Source organism: Eurosta solidaginis, chromosome 2 (assembly GCF_040869045.1).
Source record: "Eurosta solidaginis isolate ZX-2024a chromosome 2, ASM4086904v1, whole genome shotgun sequence".
Lineage (NCBI taxonomy): Eukaryota > Metazoa > Arthropoda > Insecta > Diptera > Tephritidae > Eurosta > Eurosta solidaginis.
Genome location: NC_090320.1, coordinates 189,896,905 through 189,922,310, shown reverse-complemented (window position 1 = coordinate 189,922,310; position 25,406 = coordinate 189,896,905). Strand labels below are relative to the sequence as shown.

At 38.2% G+C, this 25,406-nt stretch overlaps 1 protein-coding gene across 3 annotated transcripts in view; it reads right to left on the bottom strand.

The window, feature by feature from the left end:
• Positions 1-24,228, bottom strand: part of Nuf2 — an 89,862-nt gene extending 65,634 nt beyond the window's left edge. For 2 of the 3 annotated variants that reach the window (XM_067766640.1, XM_067766641.1), the window contains exons 1-3: positions 23,897-24,228; positions 23,661-23,839; positions 18,958-19,172 (exon numbers count right to left, since the gene is read on the bottom strand). In XM_067766640.1, coding sequence (XP_067622741.1) covers positions 18,958-19,172; positions 23,661-23,839; positions 23,897-24,170 — 668 coding nt within the window. In that variant the 5' untranslated portion in view covers positions 24,171-24,228. The remainder of the gene's footprint in view (positions 1-18,957; positions 19,173-23,660; positions 23,840-23,896) is intronic. The other variant, XM_067766643.1, reaches the window with a different exon arrangement.
• Positions 24,229-25,406: the final 1,178 nt, after the last annotated feature.

Sequence of the window (25,406 nt, the reverse complement as noted above, 5' to 3'; positions counted from 1 at the left end):
GTGGAAGATGTTGCTTTTATGAGAATTGTTCATGTGAGTTTGGGGAATTTTCGGTAAATATGGAAAAAAGTTGTGTATTGCAACATTTAATAGTTCTTTGACATTGTTCTCTAATTTTCGTAAGAAAAAATTCGTTATTATTTAAATTTCAGCGATTTAGTTTTGAATATACCAAAACCGAGCTGTGTATTGTGTAAAAGGACGTGGAAGACGGAGGGTTTTAGCCTATTTAGTGCTCCTGTGGAGGAGAATAGGCTGAAATTATGGAGCGAAAGCAGCGGTGTTACGCTGAAGCATAGCTCCAGAGTGTGGGAGCTGCATTTTGCTGAAAGCGATTTTAGGAAAACAGCGAATCCGGCAAAACGACGCATGTTGACCAAAGAAGCAGTTCCAATGGCTGTGGAATTTTTATCACGATCGGATTCTGCAAATGAAAGCCTTTTTGAAAAATATAACAAGGCAACTCATGCTAGGTAAACTCTTTCAGCATACGTTTCACACACATTTGTAAAGTTACCACTATAACATGAAATAATAATCTTTTAAGCATATGTATTTAAGGCGGGTTCACGATTCCTAGTGTGGGACGTGAAATTAAAATAACAAATGTATTAACAAAGACAGATCCACAAAACTTAACATTAATACTACACCAAAAGTCCCATTGTGATAGAGCCACTTGATTTACTGCACAATAAAACTCTACACATACACAAAAGAATATTTGGGCTTTCTAAAAAATTTATGGAATCTTCCAGGTGTGATATTCCAACCGATTTGCTTGCTCTAATTGCCACACTAAAGTTGCAATTACAAAATTTGGTGTGCGAAATTAAAAATTTAAAAAAGGAAAAACCCGAAAACTAAGAAGTATTAAATAATGTGAAGAAAGTGTTTACTGATGGGCAATTGAGAAAGCTAACTAATCCAGATAAGATCATTCATTGGAGTTGCATTGAAATATCCAACGCCTTAATACTTCATGCGGCAGGGCCTAGGGCATATAGACACCTATATGAAAAAGGTTTTCCACTACCGTGCAAATCGACACTACAAAAATGGATGCAAAAGTTGAAGTTCGGTGAAGGAATATTGCATTTCATTATTCAACAAATGCAAACCGTGTCTGAACTGCTACCAGAAGATCGTTTGAAAGTTCTAGCTTTTGATGAAATGAGCGTAGCTTCCGTGTATAAGCATGACCCCTTATGTGATCGCGTTCGCAAGCCTAGTCGTAACGTTCAAGTCGTTATTGCAGAGGATTAAAGACCTCATGCTTTATTAATGGAGGTAATAAACGAGCTTTATATGGATGGCTATTCGGTGGTTGCTATGCTATCCGGTGGTTGCTATGTTATCGGACAAGGGACCACACAACCGAAGCCTTTGGAGAGAGTTAGGCCTATCACCAGGTACAACACATGTTTTTATAAGTAGTGGGCATATATATTGTAAAGAATTTGCTGCAAATCCTCTTATTTGCCCTTTTGCTAGGTTCGTATCGCTAAACTGTTGAATAAATAACTCCAATATTGAATAATGGAAAAATGGCCTTTATTAAAATACTTCACAATAATACTCAAACTGTGCAACGAATAGCTTAATAACCAAACTGATAGCTTAAATGAAACTGACTTTCAAAATAATGCTCGCTAGATATCGTCTTAGTCGTAACTGCTTGACAACTCAAATCAAACTGAATTACAGCGCCTCTACATCTGTCGCCTTTTATACTCTTTGATTTTAACATTCGCATCTTCTAGTCGCTTCCAGAATCTACTAGTCCAGTAGCTCTCAAACTTCTCAGCTGTAACTACAACTGCACAATTTTATAGTTTTTCTCATTGCATATAGGAGTATCTCAGATATATGCATGTGTTAGTGCATTGACTCTCCGCTGCTCGTATACGTACATGGTACATATATGTAGACGCAGTTATTGTTTCGTTTATGTAGATACATAATGATTGAATTATTGATGTGCATTCACGTCACTGCTTAGCATCGGCTTAGAGACGGCAGCACTCCTTAGTTTTGCTAATATTCGTAACAATATATAAGTATATAATTCTTACACAGAAAGAACATGGTTCGGTCATCCGACAATAAATGAGGGAAAAGTTTTTGTGTTCGCGGACCCACCCCATCTGCTTAAGTTAATACGAAACCATTTTTTCGACAACGAATATATTGTAGAGGAAAAGCGTATAGATAAAGAGGCAGTATGTCAGGTGATGAACCACACGCCATTTTCGGACGTGGCAATACCATACAAATTGACGAATGAGCACTTAACCGTCAAACGCGAAGTTACATTAGCGGCGGAGTTATTTTTTCACTCTGTAGCTTGTGCTATAAGGCGGTTCTACGTACTTGGTAAAGAAATAACAAATCCTTGCGAAACGGCAGAATTTTTTGATTTAGTGAACCACTGGTTTGATATCCTCAACTCGAAGTTCAGCACAATAAGCAATACCGCAGCCAAAAAACGGTACGGCATGGATATCGCAAACAGGAAATCATACTAGATAGGATGAGTTATATATTTGGACAAAACATCGTAAAAGATAGGAATGTGCTGTTGTCGTTTCAAGAGGGAATATTGATGACAAATGCAAGCCTCAAAGGCTTGTACGAATACGTATGTAACCTCACAGTACGGGATGCAATATGTGGTAACGTACAGGAGGCTCAATCAAGATATACTTGAAAACTTTTTCGGTGCGATGAGAAGCAAAGCGATCACCCCAGCCCGCTACAGCTTAAGTACCGGCTTCGCAAGTACTACTTATTAGGTAGCATCTAACCTAATAAAACTCATTGTAACGTTCCAATAGTAATTTATTTCCGTACTTTTATATCACGAAATACTGAAATTTTGGGATGAGGAAGGGGTAACGTGGAGCCTGACGATACTGAATGGCTCGAATTGGGTGATATTCAAGTCAATTCACACAATTTTGAAGAAGCTCAACAGGACGAGTCATTAACCGAGCTTGTTCGTGGTTTCGGGAATGATGTTTTGGATGAGTTGGCGGAGGACGGTATTGAATATTTGGCCGGATATGTTATAAGGAGGTTAAATTTGTCAGATAATGAATCGCGGTAGGTATGCCTGTCGTAGAAGGCGACTAAAATACCAGATTCAAGGGGCTGTGTAGCGCAACCATTCAGGTTGCCAGCGCAATATATAGCTTCTCCAAATCCAATTGTCAACCTCACCTATCCGTGGCGAATACTGTTTCACTAACAGACGAGGCTCTGGCGACCCCAACCTCCTCATGGAACTTGGGGTGGGGAGGGAGGGATGGCCTGAAGGTTTAATGTGGCCATATAAATCGTTCCCGAGATGGCCGGGCTAGCAGCTTAATGGTGCTGTGTTACCTGAGCGTACCGGATCTGTATCCGGCAAAGGACCATCACATCGATAACACTCCACAAAGCCTAACCTTATCGCTACAACAAAATCATAGTAATTTTATTAGATAGACGAGTTATCGCACGAAGAGCTCAAAAAACCGTCAGAATTGTTTAAAACAAAAATTATTAGAACGCTTATTAAAAGGGTTAGTGGACTCAGTTTTCCGAATGGAACATTTTTCCGATGAGCTCATTAACCTTAGCGGGGAATAGACCTTCATTTAGAAGTAAAGAAACTCTTCTTCAGAAGTAGAATGCACATATGTATTAAATATCTCAATAAGTGCTTGAAGTCCCGAAGGTAAGGTTGTACTTTTTAAGCAGAGAAATATTTATTTATTTACTTTTATTCGTTGGAAAGGTACTAGGATCCCAATTTCAAGAAGTATCCAAAGGATACAAAAATCAGCATACAACTTCCTTTCGACGTTTCAACTTTTAGACAATAATATGGCGGTCTTCAAATCCAAAGACAAAGCTTTCATCGAATTCTTATTTAATTTCTTAAAAAATATGGCGTTTTCTATATATGGGGTATTCCATCCCATTTCGACCAATTTCGAACCCGACCCCTATAGAATTGGCTGAAAGTTTTTCTTCTTTTTCTAGCTTACGAAAGACGTTTTTCAGAATTTTTCCAAATTTTTTCATCCAACTCAAAAAAAGTTATGAATTTAAAAAAAAAACCACCGTTTTTGTTTTCACAATACGATATAACTTTTTTTGAAGTTTTTTCTTTCAATTAAATAAAAAAAAATCGGCCCACTCCGGGATTAGTGGGGATGAATGCAGAATTGACTGAAGTTGTTTATGAAAAACAAAATGGCAAAATTCGAAAAATCTCGAAAAACTGAAAAATTACAAAAAAAAAAAAAACTTTAAAAATTTGTTTGTATTTTTTCCGAAAAGTACATTTAAAACCAAATTTAAAAAAAAGATCCCAAACGGTCAATTTTTGAAAAAGTTATAGCATTTTGAAAACAAAAACGGTGTTTTTTTTTAATTCATAACTTTTTTTGAGTTGGATGAAAAAATTCTGAAAAACGTCTTTCGTAAGCTAGAAAAAGAAGAAAAACTTTCAGCCAATTCTAAAGGGGTCGGGTTCAAAATTGGTCGAAATGGGATGGAATACCCCATATTTACCGTAAGTCGTTTAGAAATCATAATTCAAGAAGTCATACTTATGCTTTTCATTCTAAACAGGGTTTCAACGGAACTAATCAAAATAATTTTACCAATAATACTGAAAAATCTAATCAGCGGACATCATGTGCATTAGGGTGGGTCGATTTGTATGGACGAAAGTTAACCGATATCACGCCATCGATTTTTCGATAGGATTTGGCCTCAGGAAAAAAAGTTCCACTACGCATACCCAAAAAAATAATTTTCAAGCCTGCGAAATTTCATTTTTTTGACTTTTTCTCGACTTTGATTTTTAATGTTTTTTTCATGACCTACTAAAAAAATTTTCATATGTATACTCTGTCCGACCCAAAAATGTCCGCTAAGACTTTTTTTTCAAAAAACTGCTATCGCCAACGTTTTTAGCGGACATTTTTGGGGCGGACAGGGTATACATGAAAATTTTACAATCAAATGAAAATTGTTTTAAGTCATGAAAAAAACCTTAAAAATTAAAGTCGAAAAAAAGTAAAAAATAAAATTTCGCAGGCTCGTAAATTATTTTTTGAGTATGCGTAGTGGAACTTTTTTTCCTGAGCCCAAATCCTATCGAAAAATCGATGGCGCGATATCGGTTCATAAATCGACCCAGTCTAATGTGCATACATGTTCATCCTCAAAAATAGTTCGAGTTTACTATCGTACAAACTGACGGCGTACGCTAATAAATGCATCGTACTTACTCAAAATGTCTTATTGAGCATTGAATTATTTATGTTAAAATTTGTATATAGAAATTACAATATAAGATGTGTATGCATAATTAATTTGCCTGCTGTTCACAGATTTGTAAATTAAACAAAAAATAAAAAAGGTGTGATAATATTTCAATAGTGCAAATAATTCTAGTTGCTTGGCTTGTGCTTTTCAAATGATATACAGCAGTTTGCAAAATTTTATTATTTCGCCCTTTCTACAAAAAGGCGTAAAAACTTAATGCCATTTACCCCGTTTTCCCTTCTTTAAATACATCCCTACCATCTCAGATAGCGTACTTCTTCTGTCTTTTTTATTTACTTCACCTGGTTATTCCACCATGGTCGCCATGTGTGAATATGATGCGCAACTACAAAAGAGAAGTTGCCGATAATCAGCAATTTTGTGTGTAAACAACGTCTAACGAACATCCGTCAGCAGCCTTAAAAAATCTACCTTTTTTTGCAAAAAATAGTTAAAGTGAAAAGTAGGTTTTTTTACTACCTTTATATTAAGTCCCTTTCATGTTTGTCCACTCGTTCCAATACGAATTTTAGACCCACGGCAAAGTCTTTTTCGGTAACTTCCCGTTAAGCTAGACACTTGATACTTAGAACCAGGCATGCTTAACCAACGAACCGATATCATTTCGGTACGATAATTAACGTTAATAAACGAAACAAAGTCATTTCGTTTCGTTTATTAACGTTAAGAACGTCAAATTAACGAAATGATTTTGTTTCGTTTTCTGCCCTATCAAAACGAAATCAAATCGTTTATGTTGATTATTAATTTCAAACTATGCTGGCAACGCTGATTGATGGCGGAGTCATTAAAGGTGAAAACAGTAGCCAAGCTGATTGCAACTTTTCTCATGAATTTTGACAGTATGAACATTACTCAGAGTATTTTTGACATTACCACCAACGAATTACAAAACAAATTACATGGAGTTTGTATGTATGCCCGCTCGCTGTTACCACCTTACGGCTTCACCATGGCTATAGCATTGCCAGCACAATTCAAACATAAAGTATCACGTTTTTGTTAACGTTTTTAACGCTAACGAAAGCTTTTCGTTTCGGTTAAAAACGAGATACAATTTATCTTGATAATTTCGTTATCGAAAATATTTCGAAGTGTTTCAACGGAAACGGTGGACATTTTTTGATAAACGATTAGCTTAACGTTAAGGTGCATCCCTGCTTAGAACATAGTTCAGACCTGGGGGACATTACAATTTAAGCGAAAAAAATATCCGCTAGGTGGCGCACGGATCGATATACAGAAAATTAATTTTAAAATGGAAATTTCGCGATCGACTTTTAACTAACTTCTCGGTGATCCAGAGACTTGAAACTTAGCACATAGTTTGCGAGTCGATGGCACTACATTTCGTGGAAAACAAAATGCCGCCAGGTGGCAGACGAATCGAGATAAACGAAAATCCCTGAAAAAACCCAGGGAATCTTGCGATCGATTTTTAAGTAACTTCCCGGTAAGCTAGAGACTTGAAACTTGGGCGTGAGTCAGAACCCGGTGACAATGCAATATTTGATCCAAAAAAATTCGCTAGGTGGCGCATGGATCGAGATATTAAGAAAATTAATTTTGATTTGGGAATCTTTCAATCCATTTTAAACTAACTTCCCGGTGACCTAGAGACTTAAAACTTGGCACACAGTTCGAGGCTTGGTGACAATATAATTTACAAAAAATTCTGCTAGGTGGCGCGCTAAGTAAGATAACTACAAATCCTTGAAAAACGAGGGCAATCTTGCAATCGATTTTTGAGTAACTTCCCGGTGAGCTGGAGATATGAAACTTGAGCCGCAAGTCAGAACCCGGTGACAATGGAATATTTTATCAAAAAAATTCCGCTAGGTGGCGCATGGATCGAGATATTAGGAAAATTAATTTTAATTTGGGAATCTTTCAATCCATTTTTAACTAATTCCAGGTTACCCAGAACTTATGTAGCACATAGTTCGAGGCCCGGTGACAATACAATTTATAGAAAACAAAGTTCCGCTAGGTGGCGTGCTAATTGAGATAACTACAAATACCTGAAAAAAGAGGGGAATCTTGCGATCGATTTTTGAGTAACTTGCCGGTGAGCTAGAGACTTCAAACATGGGCCGTGGGTCAGAACGCGGTGACAATGCAACATTTGATCAAAAAAAAAATCGCTAGGTGGAACGCGGATCGAGCGGAAAGCAAATTTTAATTTGCGAATCTTTCAATCCATTTTTAACTAATTTCCCGGATACCTAGAGACTTGAAACTTGGCACTTAGTTAGAGGCCTGGTGACAATACAACTTATAGAAAACAAAGTTCCGCTAGGTGGCGCGCTATTCAAGATAACTGCAAATCCTTAAAAAAACGGGGTGAATCTTGCGCGCTAAGTGAGATAACTACAAATCCTTGAAAAACGAGGGCAATCTTGCAATCGATTTTTGAGTAAATTCCCGATGAGCTAGAGACATGAAACTTTGGTCGTAAGTCAGAACCCGGTGACAATACAATATTTTATCAAAAAAATTCCGCTAGGTGACGCATGGATCGAGATATTGGGATAACTGGTTTTAAATTGGGAATCTTGCAATGGATTTTTAACTAACTTCCTGTATATCTAGAAACTTGAAACCTGAAATATAGTTTAAAACTCGGTGACAGTGCAATGTTTGATCAAAAAATTTGAGCTACGTAACGCATAAGTCGAACTGTTTAGAAGATTGCGCCATACCTTCATGGCTAGCCTCCTGAGTGTTGCAGGCGTTGTAGAATTACACCTCGTTGAAGGCCCAACTCAATGCACGTCCTTGCATACTTTTAGGCGTACGCGACTTTCACCACGATTCTTTGACTTTCAGGCGTATGCGAATTTCACCACGATTTTCAGTTGTGCAAATTAAGTAGCTGACAAACGAGGTGGAATTCTCTTGTTATGATGTGAGGTGGAATTCTGTTGTTTTCGCCAGTGTTGTCAGCGAAAATTCCACTAATTCTCTTAAATCTTGGGAATTAACTATGAGGATTATCTTCAAGTTAATTCCGATCCAAGGCATTTAATTTCGGACTTTCGTTCGTCTATCAGGCGCTTAACCCAATATTCTTTATCATGAAGCTTCTTATGCTTTGATTTTCTTTGGTGAATTTTTGGGAGCAATGACCTAACAAGTGGTGAATCACGGGTTCTAGTGAATGAGCTATTAGTGGTGGTGATGCAACACAGCCAAGAGGTAATTCTCTAAACAAATTATGTTGTTACTAGACTTTAAAATTTTCTAAAATCTGCCGGCACAAAATTATTATGCTTATTGAGTTAAGCCAGAACTCCATGGATAGCATCGTGGGCGTTGCAGGCGTTCTAGAATTCTACTTCGTTTGTTAGCTATTCAATCTACACAGCTAAAAATCGTGATGAAAGTCGCATACGACTGAAAGTTTGAAAGGACGCGCATGGAGTTGAGCCTTAAAGGCCTTTAAGGCCCAAGTCCTTTCAGGCGTTCGCAACTTTCACCACATGGAGGGAAATCTATGGCTCGATCACCCACAACTATTGATACTACATTAAATAAAAATTGTTAATCCTCCCCCATCAATAAATATAGATATGCTATCACTGTACGAATGATGAATCAGTATTGAACTGGTATCCAAACATAGTATGCGTAAGAAATCAATTAACTACTGATAAATTCGGCATTCTTAAAAAAAAATTTTATTTGACATTTGGCTTCAGCATGATTCGAACCCTGTTCGTCTGGGCTATGAGCCCAGTGCTCTACCATTAGGCTACGGCATGTCAGGAAATTTAAAGAGAAATATTCAAATATATGAAATATAAAAAAAATTTTAAATCCAAAAAGCATTTCAACAACTTGTCATATTGCTCTCACGCCCATGATGTAATAACTACAAGGTGGATGTAGTGAAAACTCCCTACAATAAGTACGTTTTTTACACTTTTTATGAAAATAATTCTTATATTAAAGTACGTTTATGTCAGGCTCTCCTAATATACTTCTGGTTCTGCTATTAAAAGTTTCTGCCGTTCGAAGTTTGCATAAAACAAGCAGGGCCGCCACTTAAAGATAGATTACTATCCTTTCTTCAAAGCCTATGTGAACCTAATGTTCGTGAATTTTGTTGTAGCATGGCAAACCTGAGATATTTCGCTTAGTTTGTGTTTCGAAAGGCAAAATTAATTACAAGAAGAATAAACTGTGAAGGTATTTGGCAACTTAATGAAGACCAAACTCCTCCACTAATTCTTGCGGCTATTCTACATAGTAGTTATTACTATACATACATAAACATAAACATAAGATGACGCAGTGAGGGAAGGAGGTTCGATGACGTTGCGCTGACGATGGAAATACCAGTGGCCTGCTTTAGTTTGCAATACGCCTGGCGAGAGGTAAGTGATCATTTTACTTGAATAATGAGATACCCGGGTACTCATTTGGGGGGATCCAAATACCCGGGCAACCGAGCATTACCAAAATCTGTGAACGAGGTAAATAATTTGGTGCCTTCGGATTACCCATTTAGACTATGTCCGCTGAATTCAGTGTCATTCCCTAGTATTTGCGCGGAGGATGTTTTATGGCATCTAGAAAAACTGAAGGTTGCCTATTCTGCCGGACCAAATTTCATCAGTTGTGCTTAAAACATGTGCTCTATACCTTTATCAACCTTTAACTTCTCTGTTTAACGCTTCCCTGAAACAAGGGATGTTTCCCAGGCAGTGGAAGGAGTATTTTAAACTCCTCTCTATAAAAGTGGTAGCATATCCTGTGTCACAAATTATAGGGGAATTGCCAAAATGAGTGTTGCTCCAAAGCTTTTCGAGTCAATAATCATTAAGCAACTAGCGCATATTGCATCTTCAGTGATTGAATTGTCACAAATGGCTTTTATAAGGGGAGATCGACTGTGTCTAATTTGCTCGAGTTCACAACCCTTGTATCCAACAGCATCAAGTTTAATTGCGAATATGATGTAATTTACACTGATTTTAGCAATGCTTTTGATAAAGTCTCTCATAGCTTACTCTTGTACAAACTTGATCAACTGAGCTTTCCACCTTTGCTTCTTTCTTGGATCTCTTCTTATTTATATGGAAGAAAGCAAACCGTTATACTTAAAAATAGTTGTTCCCATTTTGTTAATGTCACTTCTGGTGTTCCACAAGGTAGTCAACTTGGTTCAGTGCTATTTCTACTTTTAATTAACGACCTACCAAGTGTTTTGAAGGACTGCAAGCCGTTGATGTATGCGGATGACGTCAAACTTATTATGCCTAACAGCTCACCATATTGTAAAGCACTTCTTCAGTAAGATCTTAATAACCTAGTAGAATGGTGTAAAGCGTCATGTCACTAAACCTATCTAAATACAACTTCATGTGTTTTACACGTAAGCCCTTTCATCCCCATGCTTATGTGCTTGGTGATTACATTATTGACCAAGTCACCAGCTTCTCTGACCGCACTATGGACCCCAGGCTTGATTTTAAATCACACGTTGAATCTTGTGTAAATAGGGCTAAAGGTACCTTGGCGTTTGTTAAACGATGGTCCATATGTTACTAAAATTCTCTGCACATCATTGGTGAGGCCCATATTGGAGTATGCTTCGATAATCTGGAACCCGCGTTATCAGGTTCATTGTGATAAACTGGAATGAGTCCAAAACAATCTTTGATTTTCGCTTTGAAACATTTACCTTGGGATACGTCACGGAATCTTCCGCCCTACAGCAGCCGATTGAAACTTTTACAGTTGCCTACGCTACAGAGCCGTAGAGAGATGCTTGGTGTCATATTTATAGTAAAACTTATAAGAGGGGTGATTTCTAGCCCATTCTTCTTCAGCGAAATTCAGTTCAATGTTCCAGTCGAAAGAAAATGGCTCTTGGAGTGTTGAGAGAAGTTTTCCGGGCGAGTATCGAAGGATAATCCAGCGCGTTAGGGGGTTAGAATATACCCTCATGGCTGTGGGAGGGCAAAATGGCCTAGAAGGTCTCATCTGGTCATAACAAATCGTTCCCGAGATGGTCGGGCTTGGTACCGGATCGTACAGGATCTGCATCCGGCAAAGGACCATCAACTCGATAACACTCCCCAAGGCCTTCGGGGAGTGTCCTTATCGCTACAACATCGAAAGAGGTATAGTGATGACCTGTATGAGCATTAACACTTTTTCATGCAGATCGAGTTTTGAGCAGACATATAAAACAACGCAGCCAGATCGACCAACTCGCGACACGCGGAAGGCACATGCTTTCATTATTTTTGATATGCGCAGGATTCGAGAATCAATATCAAAACGGTTCACTATCTCGTTATAGCCAGCCAGCCCTTGATATTGAGATGCGAAACGTGCATCCTGCAACAGCAGTTAAACAGATACATAACATAGTTAAAACATGTATTAGAATTATTATTAAAAAACATCTTACCATTATTTTCGACGGAAATATTAAAATTCAAACAATTTCGTTTAATATAAAATACTTTATATAAAAAATTTTTCGTATTTGAGTTATAGAAAAGTCAGCTCAAAATAGAATTGGAGAAAAAAGTGATGTCTTTGCATACTTTTCCAGGAAAATTGATTTGTCTGGTTTTTATTACAATTTTTCCTCTGAATGAAAAAGTAGTTTCGCATATAGGCAAATTGAGTTTCAGAGTGGGAGTTCAAGATGGCGGATTAGAAAGAGAAGCTGCCAACGTCAGTCACCTTGTAATTGCATCATGCTCACGCCAATATGAAATAGTACAGTGCCGTCCATAAATATTTTTCTTATACAAATAAAAAAAGCTAAGTCCCATCAAAAAAAAAAAAAAAATTTTAATTGCGATATGACTTTTTATTAGATGCAAATAAGATTTGATAGTGGATCCATTCCAAATAGATACCGCACGAAATACGTCGCTATCAATAGCAAAAATTATATAGCAGCCAAGTATTTCCCTCAGTACACGATTTTTAGGTGTGTTAATTGAATAGCTGAAAGATGTGAAATTAACAACTAACTGCAATCTTTCAATTTAAGGCAAACCATGTATTTGGGATTAACTAATTGATTATTTAAAATTTAAACACGCGCTCTAGCTTTATAATTTTAAATCCCAAAATTCTTTTACAAGAGCTATTGTTAAAGTTTGTTATTCAAAATTCAACAGGACTATGTCTGTAAATAAATAAAAATAAATTTAAAGCGCGATAACCTCCGAAGAGTTTTTAGGTCCAATTTGCGTCGTGCCCCTTTTTAATTTTTCCTACAAATTGGCGGGAGGGGGCCTACTTGTTTTATGCCGACTCCGAACGGCATCTGCAAGGCAGATGAGTTTCACTGAGAGCTTTTCATGGCAGAAATATACTCGGAGTGCTACCGAGGGGCGACCCCGCTTAGAACAATTTTCTTCTAATTGAAAAACCTTATTTCTAAAAGTTTGATGTTGCTTTGCCCGGGGCGTGAACCCAGGATCCTCGGTGTGGTAGACGGAGAACGCCACCATCACGCCACGGAGGCCGCAGACTATGTCTGTATTAAAGGAAGGATTGCGTTCTATTTTTTGGTCCATTTATGTAAAGGTAGTATTTAAATTTTTTTATCATCTTTTTATTTAACATTAAATCTAACCAAAGAAGTACCTATTTTTTTTCCTGTTTTGGGAATTGAATCTTCCAATTCCAATAAATGGCAAGGGGACCCTTAAATTGCCTCTTAAATCGCCAGGTTAACAAATGTATAAGGGTAATATACTTGCAACATTTAGACGTGCCTAAGCAGCTAACACATGTCGCAAAGTAAAAACCCGTAGCACAATTTTTTCCTAGTACTTGTTAAATATATGGCTTGTTGCCATGTGCTTTTTCAAGATTTGTAATTCATCATGAATTATATTTTTATGTCGGTATTATAATTTCACTCCCATCCAGCAAGTGGTACTTCCATCATGCCCAAGCCAGTGGCCTCAGCCATCCTCCCTTTGTTATAGAAATATTAATTTAGTCATCATGTGTCGTGTTGATTTGTTAAACAATTCAGCGTTTTGGGTAATTCCCAGTGGTGACTTGTTTTCTTTATGTAGATTATTATTTTTTTAATTGTAAAGTTGTAATTCCAATTGTAGAAATTTGTTTAATTGTGAAGTTGAAACCAGGTTAGACAAGGTATTGTAATGCGCTTGTTATAGTTGTTACGTTATGCTTATTTGCTAATATTTACATTATTTTATTTTTTTTTTATGAATGTTCATCGTTTAATGAATTTATATTCATTTTTTTTTTGTCCCAATATTTACATAATATTAATTAATTTTTATACAAAGTTTCATGTATTTGTATTAAATATTGATTAAATTATTTTGAAACAAGGTTAGACAAGGTACTGTAATGCACTTGTTATATTTGTTATTTTATGCTTTTTTGCTTTGTAACTCCATTTTATCATACAATTATGATAGTAGCATGTATGTTTGTTTGTATTTTTATCCAATTCAATTTGTTAATATTTTTCATAGATATAATGTCTTTTAATTAATCATTTAGCTTCATGCAAAGACTGGGAAGTTGAAATAGATTTTGTATTCATGTCATGTTGCTACACATGTCTATAATTTTGTTTCGATAATAGCATAGATTTTAAGTTTAGTAATTTTAGGTTACATAGTCACATGTTAATTTCATTTTTTGTTAAACTAAGTATACTGCATGTGTATGTATCCATATGTATATCAGCTCATGTTTGTGATTACAAATATGTCATTTTTATTTGTTAAATACTCTAGCTGGTGCATTATTTATGTCGATTAATAATTTTTATAAAATATTTTATGTATTTATTTAAAATAAAGTATTAAATGTTGCATATAATTAATCACTTAATTTATTTTTCTTTTTCTATTTTGATTGTTCCGTTAGTCATCCAATAATTTTCATTTTAGAGTTTTATAGCTCCGTTATATCATGTACTTATGATAATTTTACCGTTTTGTATCTCCATTTTATCATACGATTATGACAATAGCTTTAGAGTAAATTTGATTTTAATATTTCACATAACTACAACATTTTTTTATTCATAAACGAAAGTTTATTTATCTAAAACAATATTCTTTTAAGTTCCACAAAACATATTTCTTAGCACGACAATACTACATCAAACGAAAATGTAATAATTACACGGACATTTTTAAAAACATGATGTTGCTTCTTCGGCGATATACTTGCGAGTGACCTATTTTTTTTTAAAAAGCCATTTTATATTTGCTGCAAACTAAAATAATTGGCGTTTTTTTCTCAAGCTTAAACATTTTTTTTCTCGCTTAGAAAAAAATTCCAACATATACATAATATTGTACTAAGCTGTTGTGTGGCATGCCAACACCTGGCGCTGAATTCGCCTTGAAGCGCAGAAAAAAAATGGAACCTTTGGAAAAAACGCCCAATAATTGCTTTTTCCCCATTTTTCGTAAATTAATAAAAATTGTAAATTTATTTTTGATTGTCCATTCCTACATTGACACCAAAATCCGTAAAATACGAAACACCAAAAATGTTGCCGAGATTTTCGAATACATTAGGAATTCAATAATGAAACTATGAAGAGTTTTATATTGTGTGAAAGATTCAGTTCAATAAGCACTCAGATGTAGAAACTTTGACTAATTACACTGGACCACGAATTTCAACTTTTTCTCTTTACCAGAAACGCTGTTATGAAATTCGTATGTAAAATCACCCCCTGATTTCTAAAATTGAGTTCATTTTTGATTCTATGGTACCGTTTTTGAGATATTTGCAATTTACCGTTATTCGAAAAAACCAAAAAGATGGCTCCCTTTAATTACGTATATCTCACGAACGGGTCAAGCAAGAAGTTTACAGAATCGGAAAGACGATAAAATTTGCTATAAATGCATCATACATTGTTTTTTGCTCAACCAGATAGTTTTCGAGATATTAGCTTATCATTTCAGATTTTTGTTTTTTTTTTATGGAAAAATATGAAAAAAATTACTCTTTGCGGGGGCAGTATTCAAAACCACAACTTTTTTTCCAGATATTTGTTCCTTACGTAAAGCTCTGTTTAATTAGAAAAAGGATAAGCTATCATCGAAGAAAATCGATGCAAAACTACGTAAGTTATAAGCGATCAAATAAAAATACCCAGGTTGCGCAACTTCAATGTATGTATACATACATACATTAAAGGTATAAAGTGCAAATGGGATATTCCGGATAAACGAATAACACCATAACAATGATAATACTTTTTCTTTAAATAAATCAAATAGTACTTTTAATACTCGAATTGTTTTATAGTAGGTAGAGTGGTTGCATCGAAAGGAAGTGGTTGGGTTCGAAACCAGCTGTAGGCATGTAGTTATAAACATGTATTTCCGTCACTTATGGATAAGTATGCAGGTAGATTTTCAAAATTATAAGACACAGAAAATTTTTAAAACCTACATCTAAAGCAGGTAGTATTTTCTTTTCCCGGCTTCGTATAAAAGGAAACCTTTCTGTCTAGGTAGCTAAGCGTGGGGCAGTTGAGGGCGAGCAGTTTAGTGTGAGTTATAAGGGAGTAATTTGATGTGCTTGTAGGCGTATGAGTCGTGGCACAGTGGATGACGTACCCGACTCACACGTTTGGGGTTGCGGGTTCAAAGCCCACTGCAAGCAAGCATTTTTTTAAATTTATTATCTTTTTTATTTTTATAAATTACTATTTTAATGGACTGTATGTTATTTTACTTTGTTTATGGTGTATTTAAAATACGGGACGATGCAAAGCATCGGTACACCTTATTTATGATATCTTTATGTTAATGTATTTGTTTGTTATTTTTAAATTTATTTAGAGAGAGGTCACTATGTACCTGTTACACCTTGTATTTATTCATTGGGGGCGAGCACTGGGGGCTCCAAGGTATTGGCTGCGGGATGAGCCACCTTGTTTTGCTTTGAAAAACCCCTTGTATTTATTCATTGGGGGCGAGCACTGGGGGCTCTGAGGTTTCGCTCTAATGAGCCACCTCATCTTCTATTTGAAGAACCTCTTGTATTTATTCATTGGGGCGAGCACTGGGGGCTCTGAGGTTTCGCTCTAATGAGCCACCTCATCTTCTATTTGAAGAACCTCTTGTATTTATTCATTGGGGGCGAGCACTGGGGGCTCTGAGGTTTCGCTCTAATGAGCCACCTCATCTTCTATTTGGAGAACCCTTAAAAATGTGATATGGAGGCGAGCACTGGGCTCTGAGGTATTGGCACCCCATCTTCTACTCGAAGAACCTCAATTTTAAATTAAAAACTAAAACTATATCTTTAGAATATTTCACTAACAAGTTGAGAATTACAAGCACACTCAATGGCTAATGAAACAAACGAAAGAAAAAAGTCATAGTTTAAGTCGCTTAAACACTAGGTAAGATTTGATTTTTTCAATTTTATTCTTGTTCCGAGTATAAATATGAGTTAATGCGCCTAGAAACTTCATAACATCTGCGACAGCCTGAGATAGTTCAGTTCATAAGTCAAACTTCAAAACCGTGATTTATTAAAAAAAATAAAATGAGTAAAAGGACGCGAGAATTTGAGTGTAATAACGATCCAGATATGTTCTGTTTCATGTGTGGCCAATATACTATCATAAGGCGACGACGAGTGTTCTCAGATCATATGAAAACTTTATACTCCAAGTATTTTGGCATTGAGCCTAAAAATGCTGAAAAACCATGGACACCGAACACTTTGTGTACATCGTGTCGAGTAGTATTGATTCAGTCGGAATCAGGACAACAAATAAAATTTGATACACCAATGATATGGAGAGAACCTACTTGCCATTCAATAGTGTTATATTTGTCAAACAAAAGTACTTGGCGTTGGAAGATCAAGAAGAGTAACCTATGCCAGCGTACCTACAGTGACATTACCAGTACTACATTCAACGGCAGTTGCGGATCCAGTTCCATTGTGAACAGTAAAATCTGAGTGCGGGGAATCAAGTTGTACTGAATTTAGCATGGGAAACGAGAGAAACGTTCTGTCACAAGCACAACTTAATGATTGGATAAGAGATTTGGAACTATCCAAGGAAAAGGCCGAGATCCACACTTCTCGTATGCAATAATTTAAATTTGTGTCATCCGATGTTAAAATAATATATTGTAGAACTCGTCACGAACCATTTTCCAAACACTATACCAAGAAAGACAGTATATGCTACTGCAACGACATTCCTGGTTTATTCAAAGAGTTTGGTCAAACATATGATTCAAAAGAGTGGCGATTGTTCATAGACAGCAATAAACTGAGTTTGAAGGCTGTATTATTGCATACGAGGAAATGCAAAAACTACTCAAATTTATCAAATATGAAGAGCATGATTGGAACATATGTTCTGATCTCAAAGTCGTTGCAATGCTATGCGGTCTACAAAGTGGCTACACCAAGCACTGCTGCTTCCTCTGCAAGTGGGATAGCCGAGCTCGTAAGGACCACTACGTCAGAAAGGATTGGCCGGAAAGAGTCGAGTTTACCGAGTCGAGTAACTTGTTTACCTAACTAATATTTTCTTTCCAGGCGTAAATATGTCCTTAAAAATTCACTTTCTGCACTCACATTTGAGCTTTTTTCCGGCAAATCTTGGCGACGAAAGTGACGAACATGGCGAAAGGTTTCATCAGCAAATGAAATTAATTGAGAATCGATATTAAGGATTCTGGGACGTCACAATGATGGTTGATTACTGCTGGTTTCTCATAAGAGAAACCTATCCTAAACTGAATAAGCGTCAAAGTAGAACACATAATTATTTCGACTACATAGTAAAATCAAATTAAGATAAAGATTGTTAGAATATAGTATAAACATAAATAAATTTATAAAAAAATTAAAAATATGGGTAATTTCATTCATAAATTGAACTTTTAACTAAATAGAAACAGAGCATACCTAGATATTTCACTCTTCTTTATACCATACATACGTTTTGAGGTATGCGTTGAAATTGCGCAACGTGGGTATTTTTATTTGATCGCTTATAACTTACGTAGTTTTGCATCGATTGTCTTCGATGATAGCTTATCTTTTTTCTAATTAAACAGAGCTTTACGTAAAGAAAAAATATCTTAATTTTTTTTTTATATTTTTTCATAAAAAAAACAAAAATCTGAAATGACAAGCTAATATCTCGAAAACTATCTGTTGAGCAAAAAACAATGTATGATGCAATTGCTTGACCCGTTCGTGAGATATACGTAATTAAAGGGAACCATCTTTTTGGTTTTTTCGAATAACGGTAAATTGCAAATATCTCAAAAACGGTACCATAGAATCAAAAATGAACTCGATTTTCGAAATCAGGGGGTGGTTTTACATACGAATTTCATAACGGCGTCTCTGGTCAATTTTGGCCGTCGACCAATGTTATTTCATTCAACTCTCTGTGTGAAACTTGTATCAATGAAGAAAAGTTTACTAACTTTTTAAATAATTCTCTGTGTGGAATTGGTATTACATTTGAATAAGAATTTTTAAAGAGTTTAATTGCATGTGCATAGAATGCCTATAGTATTTGTTTGGAGGAAAGCACATTATACGACAAAATCATATTACAATTTGACTCACGTTTGTAATTCTTGTCCTTCGTCGTTAGGTACGATTTGCCTCTTTAGGTTGCGTACTTGAGCTTTAAATGCGTCAATTTTTGTTCCCAATTCTGTTATAGCATCCTTTTTTTGCTGTAACTGGCCCTTACCGTGTTCTACTTGAGAATTAAGAGCTTTCAGCTCATTTCTTTGTATTGGTATTTGTTTGGAAAGAGCATCAACCTGCTCTTGAATCTATAAAAATTTTTTTTTTTAACATTTTACAATAACGGTTATTAAGTTATATTTTGTTAAAAATATGAATGTATCATACAGATATTTAGCAGGCGAGGCTCTGGCGGCCCCAAGCTTCTCATGGAACTACGGGCAGGGTGTCAAGGTGCCACAGAAATTTTATATAAATTAGAGTATCCACTCATTTGGGCCGTGGTGCTCCCAAAATGATAATTAGTGGGACGAGCGCAACAAATTAAATGAAGCTACTTCGACATAACAACCCTTAAATGGCCTGGCAAAGTTGACATCGCCATACGACAAAGTCATAACCATATCTATTGGCATCGGTTATTGGTGCTTTATATGGCATTCATATTACGCTTCCCACGGTAGCCGGTTTTATGTACTGCAGCGACTATGGATTTTTTTCCCGACCAAGAGCTGTCATTTCAGTGCAACCCCATTTAATTTGTTGCGTCCCTTCTACAAATTGTTATCCTCGGAGCAGGTCCTTGCAGCTGGATTGCTCCATACCCTCCTGCTCCATATCCTCCTGCTCCGGGAAGGTATTGAACTTAACCCCGGTCCCAGACTCTGGTTCTGCTGCATATTTCGGTAAAGCATTTATCTCAGACGGTCATACTCTTGCCACGGGTAAAAGATGGTTACACGGTTCGGGCTGTTTTGGGTTAGAACGCAAGTTCGTTGTTGTTCTTGTTGTAGCAGTGTTTCGCCCCACCTAACAGCCGCGACCGATCACAAATTGTCATCAATATCCTCTAACGGGAGTCCAAGGAAACTTGCTGTTTCAACAGGGGTGGACCATAGGGAAAGGGGTGTTAGACGCATTGGTTCCACATTACAATTAAAGAGATGGTTGGTGTCATGTGGGGACACATTGCAAGCGGGGCATACATTTTGTATGTCGGGGTTGATTCTGGATAGGTAAGAGTTTAACTTGTTACAGTATCCAGAAAGAAGTTGAGCAAGAGTGACACGTGTTTCCCTGGGGAGTATGCGTTCCTCTTCCACAAGTTTTGGGTATTTTTCTTTGAGTACTGGATTCACCGAGCAATTCCCGGCATAAAAGTCCGACGCCTGTTTGTGGAGTTCACCAAGGACCTGCTTGTGTTTTTTTGCTTCATACGGCTGGGTTCTCAGGTGCCGTATTTCCTCAAAATGCTTACGGAGATGACTCCTTAAGCCCCTATGCGGTGCTGGCTCATCAATCAGATGTCTGTTTTGATGCCCAGGTTTCTGGGTATTCAACAGGAACTGTTTGGTTAGAATCTCATTTCTCTCCCTAATCGGGACTATTCTCGCCTCATTATGTAGATGGTGTTCTGGGGACATAAGAAGACAGCTCGTGGCGATTCTGAGAGCAGTATTTTGGCAGGCCTGTAGTTTCTTCCAGTGGGTGTTTTTTAGGCTTGGCGACCATATGGGTGACGCGTAGCACGTAAACGGCTGGCCAATTGCTTTGTATGTAGTAACGAGCGTTTCTTTATCTTTTCCTCAGGTACTGCCAGCAAGGGATTTGAGGATTTTATTACGGCTCTGGATTTTCGGAATAATTGCGGCTGCGTGCTCACCAAAATTTAGACCCTGATCAAACGTCACACCCAAGATTTTGGGGTGTAGGACAGTCGGTAGCGTAGTGCCATCGACGTGGATGTTCAAAATGGTCGACATTTGGGGCGTCCATGTTGTAAATAAGGTCGCGGAAGATTTAGTCGGTGATAATGCCAGGTTTCGCGAGGCGAAAAAAACTGATCAGGGAGGTAGCCGTTTATTTTATTGCATAGCGCATTGATCTTTGGGCCTGGGCCTGTGGCCATTATTGTGCAGTCATCGCCGTAGGAAACGATTGTGACTCCTTCCGGTGGTGAAGGTAGCTTAGATATGTAGAAATTAAACAAAAGTGGGGATAGGACACCACCCTGTGGCACCCCTTGTTTAATTCTCCTTGGTTTTGATGCTTCGTTTCTAAATTGCACCGATGCCTGCCGACCACCCAGATAATTTGCGGTCCAAATTTTAAGACATGGGGGAAGGGTAGACCCTTCCAGGTCCTGCGTAGGCGTAGACTACAGGACGCCCTTGGGCGTGAACAGCAAGGAGCCACAAAAGATTTATAAAAGTTACGTGGACGTCGGGTTTTGGGATCAAGCCCAGAACAACCTGTCCGATGCAACCACCCCTTGCACGATACACACTGAACAGAGTATGACCGTCCTAAAAAGATTCTTTTCCGGCAGATGTAGCAAAACCATTTTTCAGGACCGGGGTCAGGAGACGGACCCGGATTGGGTTCGATGCCTTCCCGGAGTAAGAGAATATGGAGCAGTCCTGCAAGGAGCTGCTGGGAGGATGACAATTTGTGGGAGGGACGAAACAAATTAGATGGGGTCACACTGAAATGACAGTCCTTGGTCGGGAAAAACCCCGAGTCGCTGCGGTACATAGAACCGACTGCCTTGGGAAGCGCTCTCGCGGTCTTTTCTGTGGACATTATACGCAGAGCAGGTCTGTAATGCAGATCTTGCTGTGAGTTTAGTCTCTTGAATCGCAGCAAAGCGGATGTTGTGCCGCTTCATGAAATCGACTATCTCCGTAATGTTCCCATTTAGTCCATTACAGTTTAACTGCAGAATTCTGAAGTGCATGAGGGGAGACGCCGCCACTCTAGGGGTAAGTGACGGGTGATTACGCCTGGGTTTTGGAAGGCCAGGACGCATTTTCTGTTGTGGCCCTGGGACTGGGCGTCCTTGGGCAAGCATTGGGGTACCCGGTAGATTTGGGTTTGCGACGTGGCAACATGGCGCGATGAAACCCGTCGGGGGGTTGCCGTCGCGGAGACCAGAACATCTAGGACAGTGGCACCGTCCATGGAAGGAGCTGCATTGGGCGGATGTCGCAAACATATATATTCTGTGCTGGCAAACGGTGCATACGGTGCAAACGGAGGTAGGGACTAAGAGTATGTTTCCCTGACCTACACGATTGCTACTGGAAAAGAGGGGGGGAGAAGACATTTCCACTCTCGCGATCTTTTCTGTGGACATTATACCCAGAACAGGTCTGCAGAGCAGATCTTGCTGTGAGTTTATCCTCTTGAATCGCAGTGATACGGATGTTATGCCGTTTAATGAAATCGGCTATCTCCGTGATCTTCCCAGTCAATCCATTACAGTATAACTGCAGAATTCTGAAATGCAGCGGGGGAGACGTCGTGACTTTAGGCGTGACGGGTGACTACGGCTGAGTTGAGGGAGGCCAGGACGCAATTGCTGTTGTGGCCTTGGGTAAGCATTGGGGTACCCGGTGTAGTTGGGTTTGCGGCCTGGCACCACGGCGCAATGAAACCCATCTGGGGGTTGCCGTCGCGGAGACCAGAACATCTAGGAAAGTGGCACCGTCCAAGGCTGGAGCTGCATTGGGCGGATGACGCAAACATATATATTCTGTGCTGGCAAACGGTGCAAAAGGTGGTAGGGACTAAGAGGGACCTACAATATTGCTGCCGGAGAAGAGGGGAGAAGCAGATGGGGGCTGATGCTCGGTATTGCTACCGACTCTACTACGGACCCCCAGCGGGTAAGGGGGTCAGAATATACCCGCGGTAGGTATGCCTGTCGTAAGAGACGATTAAAATACTAGATCCAAGGGGTGTGTAGCGCAACCCTTCAGGCGAATCTTGTTTCACTAACAGACGAGGCTCTGGCGACCCCAAGCTCCTCATGGAACTCGGGGTGGAGAGAGAGGGGATGCCTGAAGGTTTAATGTGGCCACATAAATCGTTCCCCAAATGGTCGGGCTAGCACCTTAATGGTGCTGTGGTACCGGATCTCTATCCGGCAAAGGACCATCATATCGATAACACTCCCAAAGCCTTCGGGTACCACCCTTATCGCTAAAACAACAACAACAACGCCAACAACAACAACTCTACTACGGAGATTGTAGTTATGAGTGGGAGCAGCCGTATGAGCTGGTGGCGCCGTAGGGCGCGAGCAGCAGCGGGTACATGTTGTGGCTTGCTCAGCAGAAGAGCTGCTGGAAGGTAATGATGGGCTTGGCATCCGGCTAAGGACCATCAACATCAAAAACACTCCACAAAGCCTTCGGGGGTTTCCTTTTCGCTACAACAACAACCATATCGGGATCGATTAGTTATGACCACATGCAGTCTTCTAGGCCACCCCCCCCCCCCCCCCCCAATCCTAGATCCATGATGGGTTCGGGATCGCCATAGCCTCGGTTGTTAATGCAGCCGGATTCGCCACGGATAGGTGGGGTTGGCAATTGGGTTGGAGAAGCTATATATTGCGCTGGCAAACCCTTGAGAGGGCTGCACTACATAACCCCTTGAATATATTTGGTATTTTAGTCGCATCTTACGACAGGCATACCTGCCGCGGATATATTCTAAGCCCCCTAACCCGCTGGGGGCAGTATGTATAGTAATTACACTTCGTTTGCTTATATATGGTATGTATTACGTACCTGCTGGGCCTTACTATGCCGTTTTATGTTATCCTCAACCGTGTATTTAACTTCAGCCCCCAACTCTTGACGTTCTTTCAATCGATCCGAAGCCATTTTAAAAACTTCAGTTTTAAATAAATTGAGGTAGTATAGATAATTCAAAAGAATCCCCAACATATGCGAAGTTTTTTTAGGAGCTGCAATTAACATGCGTTAATAAAAAAAATGTAATGCGGTAGGTTTAAATCACATACTTGGTCTGAGCAAATCATAGAACGTAAATGTAAACGTTTTATCAGTAATTTTATAAATATGGTCAATACATCGTACTAATTCTATCAAGAATAACCTATTTTCTCGTATGCAATCTTCATTACTTGTATTTACAATACGATATCCAAACATCCTTAGATAATTTATAAGGACGTTAGTTAGCCAAGCTTCTGTAGGGTTTTTCAGGTCGGATTCCACCATTTTACAATCAGCAAATAATTCATTCCAGCTATCAATAATATTTTCAGGCAGCATTTCTGTATAATCCAAAACAATATGCGAAGCTTACTTAAAAATAGGGATGGACAAACCCGCCAAATTTTTGAACAGCCGCCCAGTGCAGGTATACATTCTGATAAATACTCGCTGAGTCCCTGTTATTGGTTTACTCATAGCTCAACTATATGGTTGGCTCATCTCTACAGCAACAACCATGCTTCAACTATATACAGGTTGGCTCATCTGTAAAGCAACAAAATATGTCTCATTGTTTACTATATAGTTTGGCAGCTTAAAGCTGGAGACATTGGTGCTTTATCGGTAACCGTATCAGTAACCTTTTAACAGCTGATTCGACCAACCTTATGAGAATCAATGCAATGGATTATTGGTGCCGCTAAGGTCGTAACCGTATCGTAGCCAACCAATTGGGTTTTGGTTTACCGTCGTAATGATAAACAGCTGATTACGTTAGGGATACGGATACAGCGATACGACATACGGCACCAATGACTCCAGCTTAAGGCTCCATTACTGATACTTAGCATAGACTTGACTTGGCTTGCGAACTGTCACTTACAGTTCTGTTAAATGAACATTGCATGTTACTGATTACTAAAAACTTAACTTGACTTAGAAGTCTGTTGAATTTTGATTTTCTATGTAAGTTCTAAGTGACGTTTACATTTTGAGATGCCATTTGTTTGTTTCCATTTCATTTTGAGATTTTGTCATACAAATTGACATTTATTTAAAAATAAATTTCAACGCTGATTATGATGCCAGATTTTATGCGCCAAGTGGAGTATAATCGTGGCTAAGTTGCCAAGTTTACGCCAAGTCAAGTCAAGTCTATGCTAAGTATCAGTAATGGGGGCTTTAATTCGAGGTTATGTTGCGAATAGAGTGGAAGGCACTCGCAGGCTGTGAAAATAGGCACTCGAATGGGGTGAAATGAAGAACAGTAGGAAGACCAGAGTTGCATTGGATCAATCATTGCATCAATATTAAAGATAAATTTAGAAAAAATAATTAAATACTTGAGTATAAGCAAACATTTTCTTTCAATTACTGCAATTAAGGTGTCCTAGATGCTATATATTCCAAAATTATAACATTTTATGTCTGTTTAAAAATTCTACTTCAATTTCCCTAAGATTTCCGTAATATGGCCATTAGTGATGTTTGTGTGTGTGTGCAAATTTTGAGCGATCAGCTGTTAGTTGCACTACTTGGTAAAGTTTACAATGATAAATAAAAATAAATAAATGT